Raw genomic sequence first — 13,522 nt, forward strand, 5'->3', positions numbered from 1 at the left:
TCTAACGTTCTTTTTATGTGGTTGAACATGTTAATACTGGAAATACCTAAATTATTAGCCTCATTTTATGTGTATACCCTGCAACACTTACCTATGTGACATTCACTCATCCATCATGTCTCAGACACAACAGAAGCCATGGGCCTGACGCTGCTCCTGGGTCACTTTCACTGAAAGGACTACACTTCAGAATACCTTAGCAAGGACCAAGAGCCTCTTCAAGGAGGCATTATGAATGTGTCACTCCCTCTCCAGATCACTTCCTTTGAAAGCGCTGCACAAATAATCAAACAGAAGCCCAGGGCTGGCTTGAAAGCTTTCCCTTGCTGAGTCACAGCCCATACACAGACAAGGCTCGTAATTTTAGCACTCATCAAATATTGTTAAATGTCAGTAAACAACAAGACAGATTCAGTGAGGTGGCGCCTAAAATTTATCTCAATCAAAAGAATGTTTATTTGTAGAAAGTTTCAATCTTAAAGTTTCAAATTAAGGTCACACGTCAAGCTTCATATCAGGTGGCCATAGCTTTAGTTGTTGCACTCCTTGTCTTCTTAAGCCAGGTGTAATGTGTGATGTAAATCTGACAGGGTTGTCTTTTAGAAAAGTCTCCTTCTCTGGCAGTTATGGTGTCTCGGAAAAAGCTTTTAAAATTATTTGTTTTATGTTCAGTCGAAACTGAAAACAATAAGTTCCCATGGTCTGGTTGTTTTTTATTGAGGTTACTTTAAACTATTTATAAGAAACGTGTCGACTTGCAAGGTTCCAAGCCTCTATTTCAGCATATACACACTGGTTAGTTTATCTGAGCTCAAACATATACATTCCAATAGATAATAATACTACTTTTTAATATTTGAATTTACATCCCAATCAATCAATTTGCATGCTCTTATCCCATCATCTGAAAAACATCCTGTGAGTGAGTCATCATCATGTGCTTGTTAGCTTTAGTCACACAGTTTTTTCACTTAAAAGCTACATCTAAATGATTCTGAAATAAAACACTAACAACTTAAATATTACTTAAGGTGGCAATGTACTCCGAGGAGTTTGAATGTTGTGTAAAAAGGCTTCTGAAGTTCCAGCTTTCCTTAAAAACTTTAGGAAGCTAAACTTTGCATGCATTTCTCAACTTTGATTTTTGTTTACTGTTTTAGACTTTGGTGCTTCAATGATTGTGTGGCTGTTCAATGTGCACAGATGGGAAAAAATAATTAACTAAAAAAGATTAGGGAGTGGTAAGAAAACAATTTAAAACAAAGACAAATTCAGTGATAAAGACAAAGGTCATAAAATAATGAGATGGGACTGCTTCTGGGGTTTTCAGCGTCGAAAAACAGAAATGGAGAGATGAAGATTTTTTTGCCACCTATCGTAAAGAGCTCAGCCTCTTTCTGTCATTCTTAAGTGGATTACAGAAGAAAGTGCTCAGCCACAGGCTGTCAGATGTATGAAGCAAACATCCTGACCTGAAGGGTCTTCTGCATTAATCCAATTAATTAGTATAAGTGTGTTTTTATTAAATTGGTTGCAAGGGCACTCTTATTTAGATTTAAATAGAACTTTATGTTTCCCCAAGGCGAAATTTGGCTTTTTACAGGCACTCTTTCAATAAATAAATATATTGTAAGGTTTCTAAACTCTTTTGGGGCTCCCCCCAATGGGACGACCTACCAAAGAGTGTCCCAAAGTGCAATCGCTCCCAGCGCTGAGGCAGCTTGCCACGAAAACAAACCCAAAAAGATCACGGTCACGCTATGAGCACCTGCCATCAAAGGGTGATGCAAGGAACATTGTAAATGCAGGGAACAGGATTACTTGGCCACTAACCTGGCCATGACCCTGCCTGACTGCTGTGTCTGTGTATAGGGGAGTGGCAGATCTGACTACAATAAATAACTGCTGTTCCTGTTTCAAGCTGAATAAAGTTGGTTTTCTTAAAGTACTGAGACTCAGCCTTGTGTTGACTCACGTGTCATTATATATATATATATATATATATATATATATATATATATATATATATATATATATATATATATATATATATTCATATAGTCATATGAAAAAGTTTGGGAACCCCTCTCAGCCTGCATAATAATTGACTCTACTTTCAACAAAAAAGATAACAGTGGTATGTCTTTCATTTCTTAGGAACATCTGAGTACTGGGGTGTTTTCTGAACAAAGATTTTTAGTGATGCAGTATTTAGTTGTATGAAAATAATCAAATGTGAAAAACTGGCTATGCAAAAATTTGGGTCCCCTTGTAATTTTTCTGATTTGAATGCCTGTCACTGCTCAATGCTGATTACTTACAACACCAAATCGATTGGATTAGCTTGTTAAGTCTTGAACTTCATAGACAGGTGTGTCCAATCATGAGATATAAAGGTATTTAAGGTGGTCAATTGCAAGTTGTGCTTCCCTTTGACTGTCCTCTGAAGAGTGACAGCATGTGATCCCCAAAGCAACTCTCAAAAGATCTGAAAACAAAGATTGTTCAGTCTCCTGGTTTAGGGGAAGGCTACAAAAAGCTATCTCAGAGGTTTAAACTGTCAGTTTCAATTGTAAGGAATGTAATCAGGAAATGGAAGGCCACAGGCACAGTTGCTGTTAAACCCAGCAGGTCTGCCAGGCCAAGAAAAATCCAGGAGGCAGCATATGCGCAGGATTGTGAGAATGGTTACAGACAACCCACAGATCACCTCCAAAGACCTGCAAGAACATCTTGCAGCAGATGGTGTATCTGTACATCGTTCTACAATTCAGCACAATTTGCACAAACAACATCTGTACGGCAGGGTGATGAGAAAGAAGTCCTTTCTACACTCACGCCACAAACAGAGTCGCTTGTTGTATGCAAATGCTCATTTAGACAAGCCAGATTCATTTTGGAACAAAGTGCTATCGACTGATGAGACAAAAATTGAGTTATTTGGTCATAACAAAAAGCATTTTGCATGGTGGAAGAAGAACATCGCATTCCAAGAAAAACACCTTCTACCTACTGTCAAATTTGGTGGAGGTTCCATCATGCTGTGGGGCTGTGTGGCTAGTACAGGAACTGGGGCCCTTGTTAAAGTCGAGGGTCAGATGAATTCAACCCAATATCAACAAATTCTTCAGGATAATGTTCAAGCATCAGTCACAAAGTTGAAGTTACGCAGGGGTTGGACATTCCAACAAGACAATGACCCAAAACACAGTTCGAAATCTACAAAGGCATTCATGCAGAAGGAGAAGTACAATGTTCTGGAATGGCCTTCACAGTCCCCTGACTTGAATATCATTGAAAATCTATGTGATGATTTGAAGTAGGCTGTCCATACTCGGCAGCCATCAAATTTAACTGAACTGGAGAGATTTTGTATGGAAGAATGGTAAAAAATACCTCCATCCAGAATCCAGACACTCATCAAAGGCTATAGGAGGCGTCTAGAGGCTGTTATATTTGCAAAAGGAGGCTCAACTAAGTATTGATGTAATATCTCTGTTCAGGTGGCCAAATGTATGCACCTGTCTAATTTTGTTATGATGCATATTGCATATTTTCTGTTAATCCAGTAAACTTAATGTCCCTGCTGAAATACTACTGTTTCCATAAGGCATGTCATATATTAAAAGGAAGTTGCTACTTTGAAAGCTCAGACAATGATAAAACAAAAATTCAAAGAATTAAGAGGAGTTCTCAAACTTTTTCATATGACTATATATATATATATATATAAATATATAAGATATATATATATATATATATATATATATATATATATATATATATATACTATGGTCTGAAAACACACTAGATTTACTAAAAAGAAAGATCATTTAAAAGAAAGACAACTTCAGACTTGGCAGTCCCAGTGGGAATTCATGCAGACCTATTGCTGTTGGTTTAAAGGAGCCTCTGTAACACTTCCTGACACACTCCTGCCGAATGACTCACTGGCTGGAAGTCCTCAGTGTTAGTGTGTCAGAGCGAAGATGTGCAGCATTGTTGACAATGCCACTCAGATTTGTTTTAATTCTCTCCTTTATATCCTCCAGGGGGTCCAAAGTGTGTTTTACAACTGAGCTTGCCCTTTTTATTAGCTTGCTCATTCAGTGGGCCGCTCTTGAAGTGGTGTTATAAAACAATTAAAACCTTAATGCAGCTGTTTAAAAATAAAATAGATATAGAGAGGTTCTGTACTGTAACAAGCAAGTAAACTAAAACCGTGCCCACAAAAATATTTCTTCATTAGTAAATTAATGGGTCCTAAATAAAAAACTGGTTAAAGCAAAAACCTTCAGCCTATGTAGACCTCCTAGGTGTAATTGAGTACCTCTGCTGTATGGTATGTGTAGGCATATAGCAGAAAAGTGACATAACTAGTTATACATGGAAAATGTGTGTGTCTGCATATGTATAGATACAGAGCAATACAAATGTAAAGTGCAATTCAGTTTTAATAGTTTATTGTTTTTATTGTTGTTATTGTTGTTAAGCACAGATTAGATTTTAAAGTAATCTTTAAAAGAATGTTCTACAATAATTACCAATAAAGTGTAGCTAAGAAACATCTATCTATCTATCTATCTATCTATCTATCTATCTATCTATCTATCTATCTATCTATCTATCTATCTATCTATCTATCTATCTATCTATCTATCTATCTATCTATCTATCATAGTTTTTCATATCTGTCTGTCTTTGGCTTTGTTTGTTTAAAACATTTTCAGTAAGTATATGGCAATAAAAATGTTTGGGCTTGCTAAAAATTTAATCAGAGTATCAAATGTATTATGGTAACTGAAATGTGGAATTGCTTTCTAGGAATCATTCATGCACTGTTCTAGAAAATTTCCAAATTCCAAGTATATCCACACATACTGAGGTATAAATGTAGCAATATTTATTATCAATTATTATTATTATTGTTATTTATGTACATGTAATAACATTTGATGTTAGGCAAGTTTTCTTATTAATGGTTAATATTTGACATACTTAGCACTATTCAGTTTTTACATTTGTTTAATTTTGAATGTGAATTTCTCTACATTTTATCTCTTTGAGTTTTGACAGAATGTGGCACTCTGCTCTTTACAGAACTGTCATCTTAAAGGTGTCCTTTCCCAGTCCCAAGCGCCTGTTTTTGACTGTTAACTTTTTATTTTGTTCACTGAATGCATATTTCCAGTGTTCTTAATCTGCCCACAGTATGTGGCTGTCACACCAGCACACCTACCTCATGTCACCTTGTGTCCCATTAAAGCCCTGTTAATGTGTTTGTCTGTATGTCAGGTTGCTTTAAATTCTGGTAAATCTGTTTACAGAAAAAACTTGAAAGCAAAGCTGTGTGACTCATATTTAAGATATCAATGTCAATGGATGTATATAGCACATTTAAAACAACATAGGAATGCTGTGGCCAAAGTGCTTTACAATAAGAGAAGAAAAAAACATACAATTAACATAAATAAAATAAATAGAAATAAAATAAATGAACACAAAATAAAATAAATAATAAACAGAAGAAATGTTACACGGCATGGTGGCGCAGTGGTAGCGCTGCTGCCTCGCTGTAAGGAAACCCAGGTCCACTTCTTGGGTCCTCCCTGCGTGGAGTTTGCATGTTCTCCCCCCGTGTCTGTGTGGGTTTCCTCCGGGTGCTCCGGTTTCCTCCCACAGTCCAAAGACATGCAGGTTAGGTGAATTGGCCATTCTAAATTGTCCTTAGTGTGTGCTTGGTGTGTGTGTGTGTGTGTGTGTGTGTGTGTGTACGCCCTGTGGTGGGCTGGCGCCCTGCCCAGGGTTTGTTTCCTGCCTTGCGCCCTGTGTTGGCTGGGATTGGCTCCCCCGTGACCCTGTAGTTTGGATATAGCGGGTTGGAAAATGGATGGATGGATGGATGGATGGATGGATGGATGGATGGATGGATGGATGGATGGATGGATGTTACGTAATCACAATGAGGAAGCCATCAGTATTACTGAAGGTTACGGAATGCAAGTAAATAGAAATGAGTGTTTAATCTTGTTTTGAACAATATCAGCTACATATATTAATATGGTAACACTTTAGTTTAAGTACTGCAAAAAAGCATATATTACCCATTTACTGTTATGAAACAAGACCTTAATAAAGGTTTCTTTGGGTCTTCATAACACTTAAAAAGCATCAGCGATGTGTTTATTCATCTCTGCAGTGTGACCTACTAACAAAACGTCACTTTGGAGTGGTCTGAGGTGGCTTAACTGAAGCACATTTCTCTTGATATTACGTATTTCGGATAAGACCTGTGAGTCCTTTATATTAACAAGTCATTTCAGCATCACGTCAATATGCCATACTGCACAGAGATGAATAACCCATTTACTGATGTCTTGCAAGTGTTGTGAAGACCATAAGAAGCCTCTGCTAAAGTCCTGTTTAGAGTAAATGAGTAATTGATACATTTTTGCAGTACCTAAACTAAAGTGTTACCATTAATGCAAGTGCAAAGTTTTCCATGTTAACTGTAAGGCATGCAAATTATCTTATAAGAGTTTACCCCAAAATAGGACTTGTATCCATCGCTCCACAAGACGACAAGGTCAGCATTCTCAAAGTCACCCCGGTCTGACATTCCAAACACCAACCCAAAGTGCATCTCCTTGACCAGAAGCTGGAAGCAGACTTCTTGCTTGGGGTAGCTGACATTCCAGGACAGTTCCAGTTTGCCCTCGGGATCAAGAAGAATGTGGTATGGGAAGTCCTCCTCACGAGGGCTCGCTCCATGAAAAGAGACCACCAGAATCACGACGATCAGAGCCAGCATGGTGAAGTAGACGGAAAGTACCTCTCGTAGCCGGTAATTGGGAAAGCAGGATCTCTTAGCTGCTCCGTGCATTTTTTTTGCCAGTGTGGGGACGGACTAACACTCTTGTCAGTTTTTTTTCCCTTTATGGCCTCTGTGCAAAGCAGCTGCTTTTCCTGACTTGACCTAATCGAATTTGCTTTGTCAAGTGAATTGTTTGTTGAGCCCTCAGGTCAAACACATATAGCAGTCTGCCTCTCTTTAATTGGGCTCTAATTGATCATGGCCATTATCAATAGCAGTTGTATTTAACTAAGTTAAGTTGCTAACTCGATTCCTTTGGGGTGGTGGGGTGTAAAACAACTGCTGGTAAATGACACAGTGGGATTCAGTGGATCACACCTGCCTGCATGTTTTGCAGTCAGAAAACTGTAATAGACTAAAGCGTGCTTCAGGGTTTCCATTACTTGTGCCTGCGTATCACTGAGTCCCATACATCCATTTAATAACCCACTTCTTCAGCTCAGGGCCTTGGGAGGCTGGACAATCCCGAAGCAAAGGGTCCAAAGCAGGATAACATAAAATGCACACATTTTCACAATGTGAGGAAAAGTGAAGAACGTTCCATACAGGATAAAGTACAAACTTCTCACAGAAAGTGGCCAGGGTCATGGCTCTGAGGAAGTGAAACAGCAGGGCTAACCACTGCACCACCATGCTCCCCGTTACTGACTTGTAGCAGCCAAAATGACTGCCATCATTGACAGTCAATATTTGTTATATATGGCTCCTTCAATAATGAGCATTTACTACATGAAAAAGAATACTTGAAAGGACAAACGGCTTCCAAGCCACTGATTATGCTGAGGTGAACTTAAAGAGCTCCCCTCCCCTTATATGGATCTCTACAGTATAGAGGAGGGTTGGGTTGGACTCCAGGAGGCAAAGGGTATGGAAGGCCAAATGATCAATTAGAGAAGCAGGCAGTCAGTGGTGGGCGATCAGGACTGCAGGAACACCTGGGGCCACTAGGTGGAGGTGTACTTAGATGGACCCAGGGATTCCAGATGGCAATCCACCCCAGGTAATGTGTGTGCTTGGACTTTAAAAGCTCTTTTTAGACAGACCTCCAATAGAGAGGAATGAAAAGCTCCAGAAGAATAGAAAGACCAGGTGCAAGAAAACACAATGGGATTTCACCGCAAGTGTGGGACTTATGTTCGATGCTGTAGTATTAGACAAACTTTTATTTGTAATTTTCTGCACAATTTTCCATCATTATTGTCACGTTTTGCTGTGAATTTTTAAGGTTGATGTTGGTTTTCTTTAATTACCTGGTGCCATTTTGAATATCACATGAGCTTGTTGATCACACAGGTGATATAATGCATGATATGCTGTGCTCTATTTACCTCAGATGTCGGAGATGGGAATGACGTCACACCTTGAGTTGAGCGTTGTCACACGCACGTGCGTATGGGAGGCAGGGGTTGACGCAGAGCCACGGGTTGATGAATGGTACTAATACCTTTTCTCACTCTTTTACAGACCACCAGAAGGAAAGCCCTAATAGAGCTTCCACTTTTAAACCACTACCTCCTGCAGACCTCACTTCCTGTTAAGAACCCCCCTCTTCCTGTCCTGCACACCTCTAACGTCCAAGCACTCAAATCTCCTCCTCAGTCACAGCTTTGACTCAGTCGTTTATGATTGCTCTCTTGGTTGCGTTCCAGACAATATACGGGGTGGATACCCCAAACCATTTTCTTTGTTCTTGTGTCTCATTACAGTGTAGTGTCCTGTGAGGAAAGAAAACACACCAGACAACGTTTTCTTAGTGCAGGAAAAAACTACTGACTGGTTATTGAATGTGCTTTAACTATATACAACTGTCGCCTATCTTCTCATCACCCCAGCTCCTCCCACAGTGCAGTGCGTGTGAATTGTGTCTTTAGAGGTGCTGCATTCCCAGACACTACAAGAGCATGTTCCAGTTAAATATTTAGAAAAACAATACAATGTGGAGTGGCGCAGTAGTAGCACTGCTGCCTCACAGTAAGGAGACCTGGGTTCACTTCCCGGGTCCTCCCTACGTGGGTTTCCTCCGGGTGCTCTGGTTTCCTCCCACAGTCCAAAGACATGCAGGTTAGCTGCATTGGCTATCCTAAATTGTCCTTAGTATGTGCTTGGTGTGTGTGTGTGTGTGTGCCGTGCGGTGGGCTGGAGGCCTGCCTGGGGATTTGTCCCTGCCTTGCGCCCAGTGTTGGCTGGGATTGGCTCTAGCAGACCCCCGTGACCCTGCGTTAGGATATAGCAGGTTGGAAAATGACTGACTGACAATACAATGCTTCCAGAAAACCTTTGTTGTTCTTGCTCTTTCAGAATGCAGACAACTACTGATCAACACATGATATGGTATTTTGGGCATCCAAACAGTGTAGCAACATTTCCAAGGGATAAAATTCAGACAGTGCTCTGTTTAATAAGATACAGGAGTGCTAATAAACAGCATAATACTACCCCTTTCACTTAGGTTTGTGGTGTACGTCGCCATTTTTGATTGATGATCTGAAGTCAGACAAACTCAGACTTGACAGACCAGCCCTGAGTTTCTGAGTAGGAAATTTGTCTTGCGGGGGCGCTCCAGTTGAAAATAATGTCTAGGAACTTGGAAATTCCAACTTCCCACTTCAAATGGAACACGTCATCTATACTAATAAAAGGCAAAGCCCTCACTGACTGACTCACTGACTGACTGACTCACTCATCACTAATTCTCCAACTTCCCGTGTAGGTAGAAGGCTGACATTTGGCAGGCTCATTCCTTACAGCTTACTTACAAAAGTTAGGCAGGTTTCATTTCGAAATTCTACGCGTAATGGTCATAACTGGAACCTGTTTTTTGTCCATATACTCTAATAAAGGAGGCGGAGTCACGTATCGCGTCATCACGTATTACGCCTCCTACATAATCACGTGAACTGAAAACAAGGAAGAGATTTACAGCACGAGTCAAACGCGGGAACAAAGGTAAATGATGTTAATTGTTGAGTGTCTTTTAATACTGTGTAAGCATACATATTAACAGATGTGCAATTAAATGTGTGCATTTACGGGGTGATTTCTCAGGCTTAAAGCTCGAAGTGATCACTCGAGTAAAGGCAGCTTCACAAAAAAACAGATCCTTAACAAACTGTTATTGGTATATTTTCCCTCAATTTTAAAAGGTTTTCTTTTCTTCTTAATAAAAATTTAAAAGCAGTACTTCGCCGGTGCGAACCGCGGGGATTTGAGCGACTCAGCTTGGTCATATTACAACCGGAGTGCTGAACTGACAACGTGGTATACAAACAGAACTATAACAATTGTAATAAACGAACAAAAAAACAGCGGACAACCCGTGGCTTAAATAAAAAGGCTGCTTCCGTTGGCGAAGCAACGAAAAAGGAAGACCTTATATGGAGTTCGTTTATAAAACAGCGGAGAGGCTGTGTGAAGTCAGCGTCACAAAAAACCAGATCCTTAACAAGTTGTTATTGGGATATTTTCCCTCAATTTAAAAAGGTTTTCTTTTCTTCTTAATAAAAATTTAAAAGCAGTACTTCCCTGGTGCGAAGCGCGTGGATTTGAGCGACTGACGCATACAGACATATTCATGAGTGCAAGTACTTTGGAAAGAAAGCACCGTGTAAACCTAAAGTTTAAATTAAGTTCATAGACCTACATAAGGTTGCCATTGATTTGAGGCAAGATTGCTTTTCTCCTGTACAACTATACATTGCATTCTTAACAGTAAGCTTGCACAGCTTGGTCATATTCCAACCAGAGTGCTGAACTGACAACGTGGTATACAAACAGAACAATTGTAAAAACTAGGGATGCACCGATACCACTTTTTTGTAAAACGAGTACGAGTACTTGCATTTCAGTACTCGCCGATACCGAGTACTTGCCGATACCGAGTACTTAATAAAAACATGATTTAAATTTACAGGTAACAGCTTTAGTCATATAATTTAACAAAAAAAACAAGAAACTCTCGTCTATCCACTGGGAGGTTAGGCTAATTAGCGACACGGGGCTAACACTGCTTGTCCAAATATCCGTGGTGAAACTAAACGCAGAGGAGGCTTGCAGTAGGTTGTGGATATGTTTTTTCACGGAGTCGTGTAGTTTAGGCAGCTCCGTGTCAGTCATGTAGCGGCGGCTTGGGACATCATATCTGGGCTCCAGAACATGGAGGAGACGCAGGAATCCCACATTTTCTACCTCCAAGAGTGGCTGGTCACTCAATGCAATGTACTCGATAATTGCCTGTGTTATTTTCACAGCACGTGGATTGTCTCTGGACATTTTCTCTCGTCTTGCAAGAGTTTGCTGCAGCGTGGGTTGTGTTGGTTTAGAAGCGTGGGTAAACTCTTTGTACTCGTTGTCGTGTTGGGATTTTAGGTGCTTGATTAAATTACTTGTGTTAAATGCGCTACCTTTTGAGCCTCCTCTGGACAATTTCGATGAGCACAATTTGCAGTCCGCCTTTGTTTTGTCGTCTTCATTCACTTTGAAATACTGTAGTTCCACACGGCTGACATGTCTCGCCTCGCCTTCTCCCCGCTCTGAGCTGCAGCCGGGGCCTGGGGGCGGGCACTCGGTGCCTGTCATTAACCCCTTACACGCCACTCAAACATAGACATTTCTCAGACCGTGGTATCGGTCCCCGGTATCGGGGGACTTTTAACGAGTACGAGTACTTTAGAAAATGTGGTATCGAGGCCGATACCAGATACCCGTTTCGGTATCGGTGCATCCCTAGTAAAAACAGGATTAAATAAAAAGGCCGCTTCCGTTGGCGAAGCAACGAAAAAGGAAGACCTTATATGGCATTCGTTTATAAAACAGCGGAGAGGCTGTGTGAAGTCAGCTTCACAAAAAAACAGATCCTTAACAAATTGTTATTGGTATATTTTCTTCGATTTAAAAAGGTTTTCTTTTCTTCTTAATAAAAATTTAAAAGCAGTACTTCGCCGGTGCGAAGCGCGGGGATTTCAGCAACTGACACATACAGATATATTCATGAGTGCAGGTACTATGGAAACAGAGCACCGTGTAAACCTAAAGTTTAAATTAAGTTCATAGACCTACAAAAGGTTGCCATTGATTTGAGGCAAGATTGCTTTTCTCCTGTACAACTATACGTTGCATTCTTAACAGTAAGCTTGCACAGCTTGGTCATATTCCAACTGGAGTGCTGAACTGACAACGTGGTATACAAACAGAACAATCATAAAAACAGCGGAGAGGCTGTGTGAAGTCAGCTTCACAAAAATACAGATCCTTAACAAATTGTTATTGGTATATTTTCACTCAATTTAAAAAGGTTTTCTTCTTAATAAAAATGTAAAAGCAGAACTTCACCGCTGCGAAGCATGGGGATGTATATATATATATATATATATATATATATATAGAGAGAGATAGATAGATAGATAGATAGATAGATACTGTATATGTGTATGTATGTAGATATGTATATATGTGTATATATATTTAGATATGTAAATATGTATATGTATATATATGTGTCTGTATGTGTATATATATATTTATATATATACCCTGTATATATATGTGTGTATGTATGTATGTGTGTATATGTATGTGTATATATATATGTTGATATATGTATATATATATGTGGATGTGTATATGTATATATATATGTATATATGTAGATATGTGTATATGTAGATATGTATATATAAGTATATATGTTTATGTATATATATGTTTACACAACCTCTTTAACACACTACTTCTCCGCTGCGAAGCGCGGGTATTTTGCTAGTTGCTCTATAAATAAGATGCCATTTTATCCCCTGTGGATAACACAATTTCAAAAGAATGTTTGGCATCAGTCATCTTATGTAAGGATTTTATTTTGGATTTTGACTTTCTCTTTATGTTTGACTCTCGACAATCGTCTTGGTGACCCTGGGTTCTGACCCTTGTTTTACCTCTTTTTTTTTTCTTGTTATCATCACTCGGTGTTTTCAGCGCTCACAATGACCACCTGGATCTTCAACATGTCCTTCAACAAGCTCAAGGCAAGAATCCCATGTATCTGTATGCTGCTCCTTTCCACATCTCAATGGCACTGCCAAACAGAAAAGAGTGTGCTGGATGCAATCCAGTAAGAGAAACCTATAATAAAAGCTTTAATCACAGTGGCCATACCGTCAGTCATCAGTGGCCAGGTTGATGATGTTATTTAGTGTACTGTACATGTAGAGTTTATAAACCAGAAAAATATTATCACAGGCTTCATGCTTGTTTACAGATTCATAGCAACCAATGATGACTTTTAATTCTTTCATGATGACGTTGAAACATTTTGCCAAAGGAGAACTCCAGAAACGTTTTTGCCCATCTAAACTCAAATGCTTCAGAAACCCGGTTTCTACCTTAACCGACTTACTCACCTTATTCCTGGTTTTACGTACGCATTTTAACATCCAGCGCAGCCTTTTCAGCAGCTCCGTGTATGACTGTATGTGTATGTGTACTTTTCTACTTTTATTTTTCTATTTTTATTTATTGATCACTCGTTTCTTTGTGAATTTCCCATTGGGATTAATAAAGTATCTATCTATCTATCTATCTATCTATCTATCTATCTATCTATCTATCTATCTATCTATCTATCTATGTAAATGCGCTGAATGTGATTTATTTCTG

At 39.3% G+C, this 13,522-nt stretch overlaps 1 protein-coding gene across 1 annotated transcript in view; it reads right to left on the minus strand.

The window, feature by feature from the left end:
- The window catches only part of dbh (dopamine beta-hydroxylase (dopamine beta-monooxygenase)), a 63,200-nt gene extending 56,224 nt beyond the window's left edge, over positions 1–6,976 (minus strand). Inside the window, exon 1 of the mRNA XM_028808933.2 lies at positions 6,545–6,976. Coding sequence (XP_028664766.2) covers positions 6,545–6,883 — 339 coding nt within the window. The 5' untranslated portion in view covers positions 6,884–6,976. The remainder of the gene's footprint in view (positions 1–6,544) is intronic.
- Positions 6,977–13,522: the final 6,546 nt, after the last annotated feature.

The sequence above is a fragment of the Erpetoichthys calabaricus genome, chromosome 9 (assembly GCF_900747795.2).
Source record: "Erpetoichthys calabaricus chromosome 9, fErpCal1.3, whole genome shotgun sequence".
Classification (NCBI taxonomy): Eukaryota; Metazoa; Chordata; class Cladistia; order Polypteriformes; family Polypteridae; genus Erpetoichthys; species Erpetoichthys calabaricus.